The 21777-nt window shown below is 49.0% G+C and overlaps 1 protein-coding gene across 1 annotated transcript; it reads left to right on the plus strand.

Annotated features, from left to right (window-relative positions):
* Nucleotides 1–799: 799 nt before the first annotated feature.
* On the plus strand, nt 800–21336 carry Delta (neurogenic locus protein delta). The gene is made up of 7 exons (XM_089590498.1): nt 800–892; nt 1263–1586; nt 5876–5939; nt 7660–7926; nt 14365–14425; nt 19088–19433; nt 19512–21336. The coding sequence occupies exons 1-7, from the start codon at nt 800–802 to the stop codon at nt 21057–21059; spliced, it is 2703 nt and encodes a 900-aa protein (XP_089446624.1). The 3' UTR covers nt 21060–21336.
* Nucleotides 21337–21777: the final 441 nt, after the last annotated feature.

Below are 21777 nucleotides of genomic sequence, written 5' to 3' on the forward strand. Positions count from 1 at the left end.
GAGCCGTTCGCCGCGTAGCGGCGCCAGGTGTCTTTTTCGCCTCGCGTGTCCCCCACCACCAGCGCCGGTTTCGTGCAGTGTGTGTACGTGTGTGTGCAGTTCTTCGACTCTCTTCTCCCCCTCTCACCCTCCTGCTGCGCCCGGTACGTGTGTGTGCGCGAGAGAGGCCCAAGCCGAGTGCCGCTGCAGCGGAGGCGCCAACTAGCGCGCCATCAGTTTCTCCCGGAGCGCCGAGCTGACAAGACCGACACCGTGCCGTGACGGTGTTCGCACGAGTAGACTACCAATTGTGTATCATTACAGCGGTGGTTATTGTATTTGACCATCGGGTAGCCTGCAAGTGAAGAAGACAGAGTGTGCGAACCGATCTTTTTTGTTTTTTTGCTTATCGGTATACATAATATACAAGTACAACAATTGTATAGAACGCCGAGCGCTTGTATGTTATACATAGTGCCGATCCGGTCACTGGCGACGATACCCGTAGTTTCAAGAAAAAGCTCTTGTCAGCCGTTGAGATAGTATAGAGTTATCGGCGCGTGCAGTGTTCGCGAGTGCAGTGTGAAGGGCAATTGATAAAAATTAAAAGATCCGAAAGGAGGTAAAGCGGTTGAGTTGCTGGGAACGCGACAACAGCCCCTATCAAAAGAGAGCGGCCTACCGGTGCATCGTCGGTGTCATGCCGCGGCGTGAATCGGCCGTCTCGAGCAGCAGTTGCCGTAACAGCGCGAGCAGTAGGTAGTATCGGTGCGCCCAACGAGCAGCAGTAGCCGGCGCCGCTTCCCGGACAATCACGGAGATGTCCCCAGCCAAGATGTGGAGCACCGGTGCTGCGACGAGGCAGCTCGTGATCGCGGCTGCCCTAGTGCTGCTGGCGCCCTGGCCCAGCGCGGTAAGTTCGTTTACACCGCACCACCACCACCCCCCCGACCGACCGTGGCGAGAACGACGAGGACAACGACCAAGGCAGGACGACACTCGGTATCACCGATCATTAACGAAGTCGTTACTTTTTCAATTATTTGTGCTTTGCAAAGATCACGTACACACAGCATCTTCGACTTGTGTAGTACATCGAACGATGACAGTCCCCGAGCTTGCAGTTGTGTCGTTGTCGTCGTCGTCGTCGTCAACGTTCATTCGTCGTTATTGTTATTGTTATTGTTGTAAAAGTGTAAAAAAGTGAAAGGAAAAAAAAAGGTGTCGTCGCGTATGAGAAAGAGAGCCGATTATCAAGAGTTGGATGGTGGCTTGTGTTGCAGGTGGAGGCCTCGGGGGTCTTCGAGCTGCGGCTCAAGTCCTTCATCAACGAGAACGGCAAGGACAGCCTGGGCAAGTGTTGCTCGGGCAGCAGTGTGGGCCCCAAGGGCGAGTGCTCCGGTGTCTGTCGGACGCGCTTCTACGTCTGCCTGAAGGAGTACCAGGTGAACATCGACACGTCGACCCCGTGCACCTACGGTAACGAGATGACGCCGGTGCTTGGCGAAAATGTACTCAACCTCACGGCGCAGGACGCCGCCACCGCCTCCACCTCGGACTTGAGCTTTGCCAATCCGATTAGGTTTTACTTTAACTTCACGTGGATGGTAAGTTTTGGATAACGTTTTTTTACTGCTTGGGTTGCGTTCGAATGTAGTGCAAGCTCCCCCTCGTTTTGCGCCACTGAATTTTGAATTGAGATATATAAATACGTTGTACAGTGTAACTCTTAAAAAATATCAAACGTACTTGTTATAACATATATACCACCCCGCGCGCTCTTATATGTATGGTGCACATGTGTTGTGCCGGTGATATTTCTCTCTCTCCCCTTGCAGATATGAGGCCCCCATACACTGCGCGTATAAGGTAGTAAGGTACACATACTGTGCACGGCTAGACAAAGACCCTGCGAGACTATAGTATATATACGGCAAGCTCCGCTCCTGCGCCAGATGGCCGGTCCTTTTGTACGCTCTTTTTTTTTTTTTCTTCTCTCGACTGTGTGTATATAGCTTCCGCTCTTGATGGTGTGCACCCATATACATGTATATACAGCTACGTCGCACCCCCGGTGCAATAGCCCGGTGACTTGGAATTCTCGTTTTCCTCTTTCCTTTTATTTTATTTTATTTTCTTTTCCTCTTTTTTTTTCTTTTTACGACGCTCGCATCACCAATGACCGTGTCGTTCCTCGGGGTGGTTTTTTGAAACCGCATAAATCACTGCCCCGTCATTCTTTCCAACTCCCTCCCGACCACCTACATTTCGCGATGATTTTTCCGGAACTTTCGAAACATCTTGTCGACACATTTTTTTTCTTCCCCTGCCCTGCTTTTCGCTGAATTTAAAAATCCATCATCGCCTCACAAAGCCGCGAAAAATATTTTTACCACCCCCTCTACACGTCGTGTCGTAGCATTGTATACAGTATCGTTAATTGCTCCGCCTTGCGTTGTAAATCACCGAGTCGAGGGTTAGAAGGGGAGGGGGGGGGGGCTAACAACATTTATTTTAAGAGAGCGAAAGGAGGCATTAAACTTCAAAATAACGTCATTCTCGATTTAACGCCCGCGTGCAGCGACGACGACGACTGCAAAGAGCCTATTTTAACGCACTCTCGTTTCCTAAAATAAACGTCACATCTCTCTCTCTCTCTTTCTCGCAAAGAACCATACTCGCATATAATATAGTGTTCTTACACTCATTCGCGCCGCACGGCAAATGTATACCTCACGCATACGGGTAATGTGCTTGCAATCGATTCGCTCGCGGCGCGCCATAATTACTTATTCATTCGCGAGTGTGTGTATATTATATACTTAGCCTTCAATGATCTTCGCTTTAGCACTCGATTGCTCCCCGTTACGAGAGCACGTGCGTCTATAAGTGTACATACATAGTGTAGATAAACGAAGACGTTGGAACGTAAACAAACAGTGAAAGCTCGAGGGAGCGCGAAATTCGGAATTCCGGCGAATAAGTGCTACCGATACACAACGGTACAAGAGCTTTCTCTTTCGGGTACGTTGAGCTTTCGTCTCTCCTCCTGTTGCCCAAAACAGTGCGCCTATAAACGGTGTTGGTGTACAAAGTGTGTGTGTGTGCCTACATTGACGCGGAAATAGCTCGCTCGATCGGCCCCGATGTTTACCATCCCTAGTGCTCTCGTTCGGACCGCGCGATCGATGCATTTGCACTTGGTTGTTTGAAAAGCCCGGATGAATGGGGAATCGACGTGTAGCGATGACGACGACGGTGTTTAGCATAATTGCCGGGGGGTGGGGGGAGTCGGTCCGTCTGACGTTTGGCTCGGGAGCGCATTTACGTACTTACGCGCGGGCAAAAAAAGGAGGAGAGAGAGAGAAACGGAGCGCTCGTGTATATTTTTAGCGCGTTTCACCGCGAGGTATAAAACCCAAGCATCAGAAAGAGAGATGATCGACCTTCCTCCTCCTTTTTTTCGCGTGTCTCGGGCAAACTCTCGTTTTCGGCCGCCCGGTGCAACCCCTTCCGCCCCCCTTTTTTTTTATATCTTTCCTTCTCTCGAAATGACAAGCCAAGAAGACAACAACAAGGAGCACCACCACTGCGAGTTTTTCCTCCGCCCTGGCGATCGTGATTAGCCCCTCCTTGCGCGACGGTATAATGTATACTTATATACACGATGCGTTCGTTATTGCTTTTTCCCGAAACGTAAAAAAAAAAAAAAAAAAAAAATACACGCGTGTTGTATCTACAAAGACTAGTGCTGTTCGAGGAATCAGGAGCAGAGGGACTACCGAGGCTGCCACCGTTGCTGCCGCTCATCCTTTATGGGCCTGTATAATATAAGTACAGCAGTATACCTAATAATAACGGTGAAATGGGTTTGTGTCCCGAGGGCTTCTTTTCTCTCCGTCTTTGCGCCGCGTCTTCTTCTCCGGTGCGTTTCGGGTTCTCGCTTCCCTTTCCGAACGGCAGCACGTAAACGTGAGAACGCTCCTTCCCGCAGGCGCGACACGTGCTCCCATTCTCTTCCTCCCTCTCTCGATCAGCTGATCAGCCGTGTGTGTATATATACGCACACCCCGTAGGCCATATAGCCCCGCTGCGTGTCTCATTATTACCCCCTCAATTAGGAGGGCTTCGAGCCTTACGTGGACTTTTTGCCTCCTCTCCCCGGGAGTGAGTTTTTGTTGTTGCGTCGGGTTTTACGACTCGAGCAAGGGAAAAGAGAGAGCGCCGGCCGCTACTGCACCTCGCTCGGCGTGCCTCGTTTTCCGCTCGATCGAGCGCGACGCGAGCTTTTCTGCCCATCCAGAGTCCGAGGGAGCTTTCGTCGTGGGCGCGGTTTCCTCCCCCTTCCCCCCTACGTTAAATGCGCAAAATCACGCGGGCAGGCTAATAACGCGATGTACATCGAACCGCGTGGGAACCGCGAGCGGTGTTTTGCGGGCGGATGTGTATGTACACATCTCGGTGTGTTTTTTCTTATTATTATACATATATGTACGCGCTGCTTTTATATCCCGTCCCTAATTTTTTTATTCTCGCCCTTCGTTCCTACGTATACATGGGTCCTCCGTGCAGGGGGGACGCACATTGTTCCTCTCCTCATATATATATATATATATATATAGGCTGGCGTTGCATGCCGGTGGACTTTTTCAGCTTCTTGTCGGCTTAATTCCGATCTCTGTAATAAATTAGCGGGCGATCACGGTGGCATTTGTCTCCTCTGTAATTTATCTCCTCCCCCTTCGGCGACGACGACTACTTTCTTTCAGCAGCGTGTGATGGTGTTGTTGTCCTTGCGGGAGTATACACTTATGGGGATACGTATATACATATACACGTGTGTATGGCAAAAGAGCGATCGAGAGCGCGAGGAAAGGCCGCCACGTATACCTGTATTACCTATACACCGTCGCTGCTCCTCTGCTCTCTCCCATAGGGCCCTTTCGGTACCTCGAAAATACGCTACAACAACTACTCGGCCGCAAACATAACTCAGCTCCCTGACAAATGTTCCGCCGGGACATTCTTCAGGATTCCTCGCTCCTTCTTTCTTGCTTCTCCTCCTTTCCGAGGAGAGACCCCCCCCCCCCTATATATACGTGTACCCGTGGCATAGATGCCCCTTCCAGCGTTTGAGATCGTGAATCGGTCGCTCCTTAAAAAATTAATAGCGAGAGAGCTCTCTTCCCTCGATCCGAGGCAATTTCGAAACCCCGCCGCCGTCTCGAGGAGTGCCGCCGCCACTGTACGTCTATATATATATATATATATATATATATATACTCTTGCTCGGGACTCTGGGTATATAACTCCGTGTGTCAAACGCTCCTAAAATTTTGATCGAGCCCCGCGATCGGTGAAAGCCAGCCCCCCGATCTCTCGAAATTGGGTGCCGAATGTCAAATTGACTCGCCTCCCCCCCCCCTGGGTTTTCTCCTCCGCTGGCTGCGCTCTTCCCACCGTCCGTCCGTCCGATTGAGACATTCGATTCCGATGAACCTGTCGGTTCGCGCCAAAGGATTCGTCATCATCTCTCGCGCAGACACGGGCTTATATATATTGTACGCGTATACTCTTGGGAAAACAATAATCAATCGGATATATTATACACGCAACGGTGGCGCATTTATTCAATCGGCAGCTAATTACGATACAGCTCTCGTTTGTTACGACCGAGCATATAATAATAAGTATAACGATGGCGAAACAATGCAAGTGTGGCACAACACCACGTAATAGTATAATATACACCCCGGCACGCTTTTATGTATACCTTATACCCGTTGTGTGTGTGTAAAGAGAGCGTATGATATTATAGTGAGAGGAAAATGCTAACGATGGGCCATTAATCGTGTCAACTAAGAGCGCGTGTCGTTGTTTTTTTTTTTAATTGCAGGGTGCGTTCTCACTGATCGTCGAAGCCTTCCACGACACGGACGACGTCACGCACGTTGCCAGAGGTAAGTCGCTTTTATTTACTTGCCACCTATATTGCATTCATATGTTAAGTATATCTACCAACTTGTGTTGTGTTATACATGTACGTCACAATCAATGAGTCGGTCGGTCGGAGTTGATCGGTTCACTTGTCATTCACCCCCGATGCTACAAGTTATGTTATATACAGTGCACGCTATACTGATGATGCTGTAATAATGCTTTGACCGTCTTTCTTTCACGTCACACTGGCACTCGCGTCCCGACAGCGGATGGCATTGCCCTACATACACATGTGTGTACGACCAACCACCAACGCACGTGCGCGGTACAATATTTATGTGTGCACAACACGCGGCGAATGAAAGAGCATCATGCATGTGTGTGTATATGTATAGTGTGACGTGCGTGGGTGACGATATAATATGTATTATATTTACCTAATGTATACCTATATACACACACGTGTAGGGTAGACCGACGCGTGTGTATATATATATAATTATATATACAACAACCGGCAGCCGCTAGTGTTTCCTTCCTGTGTAGTGTTTCGCGCGAGTTTATGTATATATATATAGGTGCAGCCTACCCCGTGGGTAACACGAGAACCCGGTACCTCCTTCCTTCCCCTCCACCTCCCTTTTTTTTTTCTGCTCCTCGGCCTCATCCTCCCCGTTACGGCGTGTACCTATATAATGTAACACATACCTACATGCACCGGCGTGCACTGCATCCGACAATTGCCCACCGGCCAAATCAAATCTCTTGTATATAGGTATATACACTTGGTTTGAGCCAACATTCATCGTCATGAGGGAATCATATAGAGAAGAAGAGGAAACGGGGGTGCGCGTATACACATATAGCCGGGGGGACTCACTTGTTTTCGGCAACTTGTCCATTCACGCGGGCTGCGCATTCCGCGGTCCAGGGCCTCTTTTTTTTTTTTTTTTTTTTTTTTTCGCCGTTTCCTCTTTTGCTCCACTTTAATTTTTTTTTTTTTTTTTTTTTTTTTTTTTACTCTAGAATGCGGTAACAGCGGCAGTATTGTGCAGCAGGAGGACATTGTCCGGGCCCTACCTTTTTTTTTCGGGTTAGTTCTCGTGTATATTCGGAAAGTATACTGTATTATACACGAGTACTCGACACACCGCACAATGAGAGCCCACGTCACGCCAAAGAGCAAAACGAGCCCTTTTATTGCTGCCCCTTCCTCTCTCTCTCTCTCATTATGGCTATATGTATACATACAAAAAGTCCCTCTATCTCGCTCCCTCTCTCTTTCGATCGGATGCTGCTTCCTTTCTCAGGCCTTTCGCCTGATGCCTTGGCGAAACGCGCCCATGTACACCTATATGTGTATGTATACACACACACACACACACACACCTGCAGCGACATCCCTCTCCCACCCTATCTCTCTCTCTGTGTCTCCTCTTCCTCCTCTTCTTCTGGTGGTCATCTCTCTATCTATATACGTATACAATCCTTAGCTCTTGCTCCGCGTGCGTGCGTGCCATGCGTGCGAGCTCCAAAGTCTTTGTCCTGCTGTTACAATACTTACCCGTGTAGACCATTGACTCGAAAAAGCTCTGCAAGCTCGAAAAGTGTTTTTAAATAATGTTTGACGTTACATGTATACATATAACACAAGAATACAAAAAAATTGTTATTGTGCATAATAATATATAACATGTGATTAACGAGTGCGTTTGTTTACCATATTTTTTGGCTGATTAGGCTCGGGTACGAACGACCGAGTGATAATAACGAGGCTAGCGATGCAGCAGTTCTTGGACGTCGGGCCCGAATGGATACAGGCGAACTATAGTACGCGTCACTCGATGATGCTGTACGAGTTCAGGGTCACCTGCGCCACCAACTATTACGGGAACGGTTGCGACAAGCTGTGCAGGCCGCGCGACGACAATTTCGGCCACTACAGGTGCTCCCCGACCGGACAGATAGTCTGCCTGTCCGGCTGGAAGGGTGACTACTGCAACAAACGTGAGTAGTCTTATTTTATTGTTATTATTATTATTATATTTTGGTGGGTTTTTTTTTTTTTTTTTAATTTTACCTACCTACAGGTGTATAATATCCACATCCTCCTCTCCTCCCTTCTTTCTTCCACCCCGTTTTGTTTCATCCTCCCGTTCTCCTCTTTTTTTTCCCCCTTCATCTTTCGAATCGTTTATCCCATTATTATCTCTTCCTTTCTCTCTCCCGAGCAGAAGATCCCCGTACGCTGCTCTCGTTTTTTTTACCCTCCTCCTCTTCTTGAAACTCCTTTGCGTGTTACCCGGCTACCAATACACCTTGTTTTCATCGCATTATACGTGCTTGCGTGCGCGGTTACCCCGCGATGGGAAAAACTCTGGGCTCAAAAATCGAGCCCCTCGACGATTTTCAAAATCAAATTACATACTAATCTTTCGGATCCCGATTTTTATTTTTTTTATTTTTTTGTTTGTTTTTTTTTCCACCTATAATAACAGTCGAGATGATCACACAACGCAGGTGCCGTATACAGTTGTATTTTTTCCTCTTTTGAAAAAAAGCTTGCAAGTGTTTGTTGTTTCAATTGAAAAATCCTCAACGGCCAATCGAAACAGCGATTTTCCTTTCTCTTTCCCAAAGCCCGTGGCTCTGCAAGTTGAAAAAAGCACACGCTCGTCGTTACTGTCCCGCACAATAGCCCCGGATTATAAATCTCGCGCGGAGGGGGCACGTACAATATATACATGAAGCTGCAATACATACAGGTATACCCAAGCTCGAGTGTATATGCACATGAAGCACACGTATAATATGAAAATAGCTGCAGCGGCGGCGTCGGAGCGACGACGACGACTTTCATTTATCGGGCCCCCGTGCAATTCTCTTTTTCTCTCGAAATTGGCACCCCCGCTACGTTCTGCTCGGCTTTCTCACGGAGGAGGAGGAGCACACGCGGCAGCAGCTGTAAAGGATAGGTATATATAGAAGCACAGGAGAGCCTGATGGTTTATAAATATATACATAGTTGTACGTATACGTAGGAGGGAGAAAGAGCTGCAGCCGGCTCGACGGGCGCGATTACGCAACAACGGTCCACACTATATGTATATATATATATATTATGTACCATAGCTTAGGTGGCGCTCTTTCTCCATATATATTATATATTGTGTATACACATGCACACCTTTACCCATACCTATACATGCGTCTAGGAAGATAGAGAGGATGACTAGGAGTCGCGAAGGAGCCGACGTTGCCATAGGGACGAAGGAGCGGTGCAGCTTTTCTCCCGAGCGCACTACACGTGCACACTCACACACACACACACAAATAAAGAGAGAGAGAGAGAGAGAGACAAATAATGTCCGTGTGTTACCTGTGTTGTTTCACGTGAGCGTGTGTGCATGCACGAGGAGAAAGAGATGAGAGGGAGGCAGCCAAGGAGCAGCAGATCGGGAAGGCCGGGCTCGGCCTGCTGCTGCTGAGCGCAACTTCCCACGCTTCATGCGCCCGCCGACAACTCGTGCACGGCCTCTCTCTCTCTCTCTCTCTCTCTCCCTCTTGGCTTGCCGGTTCTTGTATCCTCCCTTGGCCCCTCGTCCTGCCGCTCCTCGACTACCTGAGCCGCGCGAGGAGCCGAGAAGCTACACACACGAAAATCCTCAAACAGGGCCCGGTTTTCAGGGAGAAAGAGAGGCCCAACTATTACCTTTTTTACACGCCTCTCCTCCTCTGATGCGGCACTAGTGCGCCTTGTCCTTCTTTTCTGACTCCTCTGATGCCGCTCGGTATAATATCCCCTGCAGCTTCTCTCTCTTTTTTTTTTTTTTTTTTTTTTTTTTTTTTCCCTTCTTTCTCCGCCGTCGGATAATCGGATATCGGCGCATTTAAACTTGTTAGGTAAGTACATTTTATTAATAGTCGTCATCGTACATAGCCACATTGTTACGTCGTCGTCGAATTACGCTCACCGCGCGTGTGTTTCGTGCGATTCTCGTCAACTTTTTTTTTTCCTTTACATATCTCTTTTCGTATCGCCACATTTTTACACACGACTCTATGTATTTCTGGGAACGAAAATCATGCGCGCCTCGTACAGTTTTGTGCACACTTTCGACTGGTTTCCATAGGTATCACATGTTACACATAAATAATATGCTCGGTCGCTTATCGTGTAATATCGGCATTTACATCATCGCCCGCGATTTGCAATTGCACCAAACTCGCAAAAAGTATTTACAATTAATTAATGAATTTCGCAACGGCACAGGAATTTCGCGTGTATACGCGTAGCGCTGAGTGTCTCTGTAGATATATTATTTCGGTTTCAACTACTTTTATTTCTCACTCCTTCCAGGAACCCTTATCTCGAACGCGGAATCGCGTATAATTTCAGCATCAAATTTTGTGATGATAAAATGAAAAAAAAAAAAGGTCAGCTTCGTAATGAAATTAAAAAATTCACAGCTCTCTTATTCTCTTACACCTGACCCGGGCGCGCTCGTCCCACCGCATCATCATAAAGATATATGTATATACAGCAATGATGTCACCTTTTTTCCAACCGAGATTTCGGGTCCATTCAAGCGCGCAATTAACTCGCCCGAGATCTCTCTGCGGTCTGATTCACCGTTGTGGGTATACATTATTATTATAGCCCCTCGCTCACCGTCCTCGAAAATTCAGCGAATAATTCATTTATTATTTACACGCGTATATATATATATATATATATATATATATATATATATATATATATATGTGTGTGTGTATATATATACATGGATAAAACGTAATGAGAGAAAATTCCCCGCGACGGTGCTTTTACGGTGCTTCTTCCCGAGAGTGGCGTCATTAGCATCCGCGCGCCGACCGATCGTCGCGGGCCCCCCTACTGCAAAATAAGTAGGCCAATAATCCTAGAAGGAAGCCGCGAGACTGCCTATATATACATCACGTGTACCATGGTCTTCTCTTCCGAGAGTCCTCTGACGTGCTATCCAGCACAAAGAGAGACACGGGCTGCAGTGCTGCAATTATCATTTTTCGTCTCCCGTTGCTCATATATATATGTATACCACCTCGGCTTACTTTCATATACATGCATGTACATAAGAGAGCAGGAGTATAATAAAAGGTGCCTGCGACAACGACGACTCGGCCAAAGGATCGAGTTTCCGTCCATTCGACTCGCCTCGGCTCTCCTCGGCCCTCCTCGGCTCGGTCGTTGCACCTGCCTTTATGTGCACGCGCTCCCCCCCCCTCCTTCTTTCCACATGCTGGCTGGGCCAAACGGCGCGCGAGTCTGTATATCATGCATACATACATACGTAACATACGTAGATATACGTGTAATAGAGGCACGTGATGCATAATATACGCGCGCCGGACGAGTGACCGACAAAACTACTCGCCGTGGCTATATGTATAACACCCTCCACTAACTTGATGATCGAAAAGCGCAATAAAATGCAACGCGGCGCCGAGGGGAAAAGCATCGATCGGCGTGCATCACCTATATGTATATATATATATATATATATATGTGATTGCCGCTAAAGCGATGATATATCTCTTCTCGGCGTGTGCTTAACGGTCGCAAGCTCACTCTCGGGAGATGTTAGAAACATGTATATAACATAGCGAACGGCAGCGCTTTTGAGGGAGAGAAAAAGAGCACACGAGGGTGGGGTGGGGTTGGGGGGGGGGGAAAGGTCGGCCGGTGTATATACATATATAGTTCGGGGGGCAGCTGGTGGATCGGCCGTCGGGTGCACAGCTGCCCGATATGCTCTTTCGCCTCGACTACGGCGCTTTAACCCAACAGCTGCACGCGTGCTTTTCCTCCTCTCTCGACCCCTATATAATATACTTACCTTACGGCACATATATATACATATATAGCTATAGCTTTCTCTGTCTCTGCGTGTCCCCTTCGAAAAATACACTTGCGCGCGATCGAGCGGTGTAAAGGACCTCGATGTGGATATACTATATACGCGACTCTTGTGCACACATCACGAGCGTTGTATAATAAAATACATGTACACGTATACCTATACATATAGTCTGGCGGAGAGTGCGAGCAAGAGCGCAATAAAAAGAAAGACCAGTTGGAGAAAATCGATAAGTACGTTGGAATATATAAGCATGAATCAAGGGGGGGGTGGGGAGCGCCGTTATACTCCGTACTTTGTCGTACCTGTATATATAAATGTGTATACCCTGTTCCGTGCTTGCACGCGTGCATATAGGGGGTAGCAGTAGATCGTATATATATACACGCACAGCCTCTACTCTCCCTGTACGAAATTTAAAGGGCCAGGGCGCTCAAGCCATTGTAGCCCGCGGCGAGTGCGCTTCCGAAGTTCGTGTAGGTGTGTGTATATAAAGCGCGAAAAAGAGAGATCAGTCATTTAAAAGAGCCAACGCGCCTCCTCCTCTTTTGCTGTATACACATTGTTCCGCCTTTGGGCTCTTAGCCTATACTCGTCGTGTGCGAGTGGATGCTTATTTTCGCTTGGAGATGCATGCAAAAATAAAAAATAAAAAAATGATACATTTTGAAGGGTGTGCGGGGGGGGGATAAAGAAAACAGAAAAAGGGTCCTCGCCAGAGGAGGATCTCAGCGACAAGGAGATAAAGAAGCGCTAGAATTAAGGGCCGGGGAGGAGAGAGCCGACCGCGGTGGGGTATCTCTCTCTCTCTCTCTGTGTCGATGTCAAGTTTCGGTATGGTTTTGGTTTTTTTGTTTTCTTTCTCCTTTCTTATTTTATTTCGTATATTATACAGCGTCGTTTCCTCGGAACACGGCAACGCCGGGGACCGGTGGAATCCCCGCGATTCGGCCATTCCTTTCGGCGTCGATCCCCGAGAGATCCCGAACGACGCGGACTATAAATATACGAAGCCCAAGTGCTGCCTCCTTCTTTCTTTCTTTCTCCCGCGTCTTGCATCAAGCCGAGAGAGAGAGAAAGAAAGAGACTATGCACGCGAGAGAAGGCCCTCCGCGATTCTCCGCAGCTCTTTCGTTCTTTCCTCCTTCCCGCTCGGCATCGGAGTATCAAGGTCACCCGGACTCTACATGCCCTCTACCCGCTGCCCACTTGTACGCGGACGCGCGATGGCCCCCTCGCAAGTACACGGCGAGTCGTTTGGCTTGTAATTAATCCACGGTTTACATACATATATCTTATATGCACCGGCCGTGCGTGCACGTATATATAGCGTTATATCGGCACCTATAATGATATTAATTTCCACGCGGCTATCGCGATGCCTACACTCTATATACGCGCGCAAACGTACGCGCAAAAATCCACGAGTGCATGCACACGCGTTTGTTTATATATCTGTATGCATAGGCATTCATCAGACAAGCGAGGCGCACACGAGAAGGGGCCCAGAGGAATGTCCTCCGTATAGAAACGGTGTCGCGGTGTGCTGAGCCCCCGAGAAAAGAGCCGAGAATAGCCTAGCCAGTTTGCATACGTATATATATACATGTGCGTGTATATGTGTGTGTGGGTACAGCGGCAAAAGGTTTCTTTCCAAGCGGCGTCCTCTCGGTGCGTGTGTGGGTATATAGATTACAAGGTATGCCCGCGAAAGGGGCAAATAAGTCGCGGCTTCTATAATATACACTACTTCTTCCTCTTCATCTCAGCGAGTGTTGCACGAAAATTCATTCGTATACATATATATATATATATATATATATACACACACGTTGGCTCCATCACACAGTCATATTGGTATATATACATAATAAACGTTATGTGTTACGGTAGATCGGTACATATATACGGAGAATCGGCTCGCGGGGGCACACTTTCACTTGCTCCGCTCTGCATCGGCAGATCTCGCTCGGAGGCAAAAACAAAAAAAGAAAAAAAAAAAAAAGGATGCTGCAGCATCACTTGCGGAACGAGACAAAGTCGTAGGAGTATATTTATGATATATGCATATATAGTGTACCTGTACAAGTATATGTACATAGAAAAGCGCAAAGGATGAGCTAACGCGCGTCTCTCACTCTAACATTCTTGTGTACATACGACATAGGTATATGTATATATATATATATATATATACTGCACAAATATACGTGTATTAGGATACACCTATACGCGATTGCTGCAAAGCAACGTGTGCAGTGCGGCTCCGAGAGTTTAAGCGAAGGGGGAAAAAAGGGTGGGTGGTTGGTCGGTCGGTCGGGTGAGAGTGCATGCCATCAGAGCTCTCCTCTCTCGCGAGGATATACCGCGCACACACACACACACACACACACATATACGTATGTATGCAGCGATCGACCTCTTGGTTCTCCTCCTCTCTCGCTTACCTATATGTATATATATATACATATACACGCTCGTTCCTCGGATGGAAGCAAGCCGGCTTTAACCTTTGGATTTATTTTTTTTTCTTTCTCTATTTCAGCCCACTGCCTGCCCGGATGCGACGAACAACACGGACAATGCAGCCGACCCAACGAGTGCATGTGAGTACATACACCAATATATATATATTACATCTGTGTACATTTATATACTCACACTTACAACGAGCTTGACTCTTTCTTTCTCTCTCTCTCTCTCCACCACCTCCGCCTCCTGCATGCACCTCATCCTCGCAAATTCCGTCCCTGCAGCTCTTTACTTAGTAAGTAGTAATAGTGGTGCAGTGGTGGTACTACTACCTACGTATATATACAGATGCATTGCATATACGAAGCGAGAGAGTACACACCGGTATGCATAATATATATTATTACACATGGTATACCTATATAAACGCTCTTTCTCCTTATAGCTCCCTTTCATTGCGATGGAGCTATATGTAACATATATATGCATCGAGCTCACCCTCCTTTTTCATCTGTCTCCGTTGTGCCGACTACCTTTTATACATACACCTATGCTATATTATTATACACACATTGAAACTCGTGCCCAACACAACGATGACCGGTCGCATTGGCGCAGCCTCCGCTTCGTCATGATCTCTCCCCTGCGCCGCTACGTCATCGTGTTGTATATAATAATGCATGTCGTCCAAGAACACGGTATAAAAGTACACACGTCACACACACACGCGCATACATATGTATACCTATATAGCCCATCGCGGAATCGATGCGCACGCATCCGGGCCCCATTCAATCATCATCCGGCCCGAGTCGTCTCATTCAGCTCTCTCTCTCTCTCTCTCGGCGGTGATCGATTCCTCGCCTCCCTCCTTCTCTCTTCTTTTTGACGCGCCGGGCAGGAGACTCGTGTTGACCCTTTCTTTTCTATGTATATAAAGCACATGCACCGACTCCGTCTGGCATCACCCGCAGGTTCGCCGAAGCCGGATTAATCACGGATTCCCCTGTGTCACCCGCTTGTGCATTATATATCCCTCTAATCGCACTGCACCATCCGATCTCCGAACGGATTAACTTTTCGTCGTTTCTTTGTTACGTTATTATAATGCCTATATATGTGAACCATAGAGACGACGATGATCGATAACACTGCATATAAATTCCTCATTATAATCAATTCGGTCCTTTCTTTTTTTCTTTTTTTTTTTTTTTTTTTTTTTTTTCCTCTCGATCTCTTGGGATACTCTATCCCTCAATTAGCGAAATGTCACTTTAAGTGCACTGCCTATGATATACCTATATACACGTCGCATTGCAACACGTACACCAGCTCCACTGCACTTTGACTTTGTGTACAGCCAAAGAATCGCATGGAAATGAGCGACGATCGGTAATTTCTGTTACGGTTCGATTACATCATCCGGCGGATCATGGATGAATCATAATGAGGGCCAAAGAGGAGGGGGGTAATCGACGAAGTCATGGCTGCGGTTACATTGTACCGATTATGAATCGAGAGAGAAAGAGGGTAAACAAGGATCCGGCTCACGGCTAATCGTGATCATCATCATTTGCTCCGGTGTTTTTTTTTTTTCCTTTTTTTCTTTTAACATCATCCTCCCTATATTTGCATCATACGCTATTCAGCTAAAAGTATAGGAGGAGGAGGTTTCGCTCTCTCTGATGGATTCCCATCGCGTTCGCACGCCGCTACCACGCACAGCTCTCGTACGCGCGAATACATGATCGCGCGCGTGCACGCACACATGTTTTTGTTCCCCGAAATCGTCCGTGACGCGGAAACGCGCGACAAGTCGGGACGTGCTCGATGTAAATTCATCGCCTCTTTCTCGGCCTGCCCAGCCCCCGAGCACCATCACCATCCACCACTGGTGTATATATATATATGTATAAGTACGACGAGCGACAGCAGCGTGGGATCGGTCCCATTCAAATTCACGCGAGAGAGAATTCCGCAATTCTCCTCCATCCCCCGTTGCCCCTCCTTGGCAGCCTTGCCTCGCGCGTGTGTCTGCCATGCACAGAGAGAGTATCCCATAGACACACACACACACACACAAGTATGCGCTCCTCTTGCTCTCCTCCACCCATCACGTTCATTACCCATACACGAACATTTTCTCGCCTTTTATCGTCATACCTATTATATATACCATACATTGGGTACTTACCTATACCCGTATACGCGCGAAACGTCCGTTTTTGGTCAATCGTGTCGCCCTTTGCCCCCCTCCCCCCCCTCAACATTAACCGTATGGCTCAACCCTTTATTCGTTATACCGGTCGCTGAGTTAACCGATTCTACGCCTATATAACTATACTAGTCTGTACATATAACGTACATATACACCGCGAACTTTTATTATATTCGAGTGCGTCGTCGTTTACTCTCTGCAATAAGTATACACTTGTATTCGCGCCCCGCGCTCTCAAATAAAGTGCCATACCACAATTATAATTATTATACCGGTGGCTGTGCGCGCACACAATACCCACACGCACAAAAGTACTTTTACCGCATTACCATGGCACCACCACCACCACCACCAAAGCTCCTGCTGTGATGTGTATATATTATGTACGCCTGCATGGAATACCGATTACTAACTTGTGCTAAAGCAGTGTATTTAAGTACCATGTATATATTATATACGCGCTCCCTGCGATGCAGCTTCGAATTCCAATCCCCAAAGTGTATATATATATATATTATTGTGTGTACATACACATAACGATATCTATCTATCCGCTTTTTAATCTACCATCTCCTGGATATTTTAAAGAAAGCTCGGCTTCGGCGTATTGAAAAATTTATCAAGCCTCGTGCACTTGCTGTCGATGGCTATACGTACTCGTATACCCTGAATAGAAATATCAGTCTCCCGCGACTGCATTGAATTGATTCCTTTTTTTCTTTTCCCCCCCCCCCCTCTTACTAGTGGAATAGGTGCTTACGTGTGTGCACACAATATATACTTTAGCCGAGATGTTGCATCAAACGAGCGGTAAAAGCTTTCGTCGCGCGCGCGATGATTTGTGTACGGATCAATTGAAATGTTATCGATGAACAGTAATGATTACGTCAAAAAATAAAAACAAAAAGGAAGGTGAGAGGGTGACAACGACGCCCCTGTACGAAAATTAGGGCAAGAGCTGTTTGATCCGAGTGGCAGGTGTAAATAAAATAAAATCAACATCTCCATTGAATTTGATAACAACATTACGAGAGCACGCGAAACAGGAGGAGGAGGAGAAGTGGCGCAGCGCATAAATCTACATAAATCCGCAATAAATACGCCGATCCACGACCGCAGAGTTACACAGCGCAAGGGGGGCGGGCGTGAGTGTTTTATAACAAGCTCATCCGAAACTATATGTGCGGTCAGCAGCTTACGTATACCTACACACAGCCACGCCGTCGCGGCTAATCCAAAAACTAGTGTCGGTATAAGTATTATACGTGCACAGTTTGAGTAATCCTCGCGGGGGAATACATACACAATATATATATATACATCTCACCACCGCGGTGGCGACGGCTTCCTTCCGTTTGTCCGCCCCCCTTCCCCCTCTGCGTTTATCCCGCGTATAACCTCCCTTTGCTGGAAAAAGAGCGCGGCTTTGGAATCTCTTATTCATTCTTCTCTCGGCAAACATCACCCAAGTATACAATATGTACACATCCGCGTGTGTCCTGTACGGTACACACACGTATACGTGTATGGATTGCACACAGCATCCAGCCGCGAGAAGAAAGGTATACATATAAGTAGAGAGGCTCCTCTCTTTCTCTCGCGGATTCTCCCTCCCCCACCGGCCGGTTGGCGCGCCGCTTTGTGTACACGTATACACATGGGATTCAATGGTACCTGTATATATAACGATGGGACGCGGAGGTGGAGGAGGGACCCACAAAGTGTGGTGGTGGTGGTGGTGTTCCTCTCTCGGTGTGTCCGTGCATCAGGAGTATAAAATATATATATATGGGATGTACAGCTTGCACGCGTGTGTCAGCTGTAGTAATGTACCCACACACTCTCTCTTTCGCGAGAGCCGGCAGGAGCAGGAGCACCGACAAAGGTAGCAGGAGCAGGAGCGAGAGGGAGAGCACACACGCAGACGTGTATATATGTATATATATCCTTATACGCGGACGGGACGAGAGAGAGAGAGGAGCGTAACCTTTCCTTGACCCGCATACTGAACGGCTCTCCGCTGCTGCCTGGCTCTTTTGCCTGCCGTGCTGCTCCTGCGCTGGCTGGCTGGCTGGCTCAAGCGCTCGAACCGTGGGAACACTACTCACCGACTCATCCCCCCTCCTTCCCTCTCACTCTCCTCCCCCTCTCGCTGTTTTCCTTTTCTCTCTTTTTCGCCCAGCAGTCCCAGGCAGCAACGCTCCTCTCTCTCTCTCTCTCACCTCTTTCGCTCTTTCCCCCTGCCCCCTCCCCCCCCTCTCTCTCTCTCTTTGGCTCTCTTGCTGGGTCCGCGTGGACAAAGTAATGGCCGACCACCACATCCTCTCTCTCTCTCTCTCTCTCTCTCTCTCTGTCCGCTCCGTGCTCCTCGTGTTGTAGGTATCCGCCGCACCCGCTGCCGCTCTTCAGCTGCTGCTTTATCCTTTTTATTCTCTCGTGCAGGACCCTCGGGCGAGCCTATATTATACATAACACACGCATACCTACATAATTACGTACACATAAAACACGATGATTTCCCCCGATGTGACGATTTTCATATAGCTAATACGCTTTTGTTTGTGTTGTGCTATTGTAGATGCCACCAAGGCTGGACGGGACGCCACTGCGACCAGTGCATCCGGTATCCGGGCTGTCTCCACGGCACCTGCCAAAAGCCCTGGCAGTGCATCTGCGACGAGGGCTGGGGTGGCCTCTTCTGCAACCAGGATCTCAATTTTTGTACCAATCACAAGCCGTGCCACAACGGCGGCACCTGCTTCAACACCGGCCAGGGCTCGTACACGTGCTCGTGCGCCCCCGGCTTCGCCGGCACCGATTGCAAGGAGCCCCTGCTCGACTGCACCGCCGAGCCGTGCATGAACAACGGCACCTGTCTACCCTACGTCGCGCCCAACGCCACCGCCAACAACGCGGATCCTAGTGCCGTGGCCATTGTGCCCCTCGACAATTCAGGATCGTCGCCCGGCAAGGACGGCCAGCAGCAGCAGCAGCAACTCGAGACCATCGAGCGCAAGTACCGCTGCACGTGTCCGGCCGGCTGGAGGGGCAAACACTGCGAGATCAGCTCGAAATCGTGCAAGGATCAGCCGTGCGCCCGGGGCGCCACCTGCGAGGACGACAGCGAGCGCGGCTACAGTTGCCATTGCCCGGCCGGCTTCACCGGGCCCGACTGCGACCGGCCCATCGACGAGTGTGCCCCGAATCCCTGCGCCAACGGAGCCACCTGCACCGATCTCCTGGCCGGCTTCAAGTGCCACTGCCCGGCCGGCTTCACCGGCGAGCGCTGTCAGATCAACGTCGACGACTGCCAGGGCAATCCCTGCCTGAACGGCGGAACCTGCATCGACCACGTAAACAGCTTTCGCTGCCAGTGCGTTGCCGGCTACGTCGGCTGGCTCTGCCAGGACAAGGTCGACTACTGCGTGACCAAGCCCTGCGCCAACGGAGGCTCCTGTCTGTCGACCACCAACGACTACCAGTGCGTCTGCCGGCCCGGCTTCGCCGGCAAGGATTGCAGCGTCGACGTCGACGAGTGCAAGAGCTCGCCCTGCCAACACGGTGGCACCTGCCGCAACCGCGTCAACGGCTTCAGTTGCGACTGCACCGACGGATGGCGGGGCGAGACTTGCGCCGAGTCCTCGGCGAGGCCCGGCTCGGCCGGCTACTGGTCCGCCGCCCGGCCACCGTCCTCGGCCACCCAAACCAACAACCGGCCGGTCGCCGCGGGCCCCGAGGCACAACACGCCGCCCTCACGACCGAGCACGTTGTCGTCATAGCCACCATCTCGACGGCCGTGCCGGCTTTCGTCCTCGTGGCCGCTCTGGCCGTCATGTGCATGAAACGCCGGCAGAAGCGCGAGCAGGCCAAGGCCGATGAGGAGGCGCGCCTGCAGAACGAGCGCAACGCCGTGCACAGCAGTATGAGCAAGCGCGCGGGCGCGCTATTGTCGCCGCAGCTCGAGCCGGTCCAGTCGGCCGGTGACAGCCACATGATCAAAAACACGTGGACGGGCCAGCCGGGCTGCGGTCAAACAGCCATCAACCAGGCGAAGAGCGTCAACAACGCGATGGCCTCGGTGGACGGGTCGTTCGATGGCTCGCTGCACGAGGCGTACGGTAAACAGCAGCAGCAACAGTTGCAGCAACAGTCGCAGCAATCGGCCGACTCGCAGTTGCCGGAAATCTCGCGGCCGCGGCCGACCAAGCAGTTGAACACGGAGGCGGCGGCGCATCGGGCCTCCCAGCATCTCTACCAAAAGGATAAGGACTGTCTGCTGGGTGGCTTGGCGTCCTCGTGCCACCAGCTGATGGACTCGAAACGCTCGTCGAGCTTGTTTTCGGCGCCAGCCTCGGAGCCCGGCTGCTGCTCCGGCTCGTCGTGCTCGGACCTCAAGAGGCCAAACACGAGCATATCGGAGCAGGGCCCGCCGGACGATCAGATGTCGACGCAGGGCTCGGACACGCCCGGCTGCGGGGTCTACGTCATCGACGACCACTACAGGCACGACACGGCGACGCTCGCCTCGACCCTCGCCACCGAGGTCTAGCGAACAGCGGTAGTTTAGACGATGATCCAGATGATGATGATGATGATGATGACTTCACCAAAGCCGCCCACGAGCCGGCATGTGTGTTGTTGTTGTTATTGTTGTTGTTATTGTTGTTGCCTGTTGTACGTAGACTTTTACCTTAATCCCCCTCGGACTATTATAATATGTATATCAATGGATGCTGTGTCGGCGGTACCACGCGGGCGTAAGCGCCGCGGGCCGCCTCCTGTCTTTAGCTATTAAATAGATACGATGCAAGCTCGATGCAAGCGCCTTGTACAGAACTAATTTATTATTGTTATTTTCTATTACTATTATTATTATTATTATTATTATTAATAATAATAATATGATTATCATCGTATATATGATTATATTATTTTTTGTATTAGTTGTAACTTTTTTTTTTTTTTTCTTTTTTTTTTTTACGATAGTTCCATTATCGTGTACGATTATCAGTAACTAATACTGTAAGTTTGTCGCTCCCCGAAGTGATCAGAGATTCTCAACGTCGACGAGATAACTATAACACAATATTAAACTCGTCCTACTGCATTTGCGAAACACATTATGTTTGAGTAATTTTTTGAGTACTGCCCGGGAGAGCATCTGTTTCGCGTGCGTATTATATATATATATATTATATATATATGTGTGTGTGTTTGGGTATACACGTTTTTGTATAGTTTCATGTGTGCATGTCGTACGTATACGT

Source organism: Copidosoma floridanum, unplaced genomic scaffold, assembly GCF_036245765.1.
Source record: "Copidosoma floridanum isolate Cflo_tuat_1 unplaced genomic scaffold, Cflo_Japanese_pri ptg000012l, whole genome shotgun sequence".
Taxonomy (NCBI): domain Eukaryota; kingdom Metazoa; phylum Arthropoda; class Insecta; order Hymenoptera; family Encyrtidae; genus Copidosoma; species Copidosoma floridanum.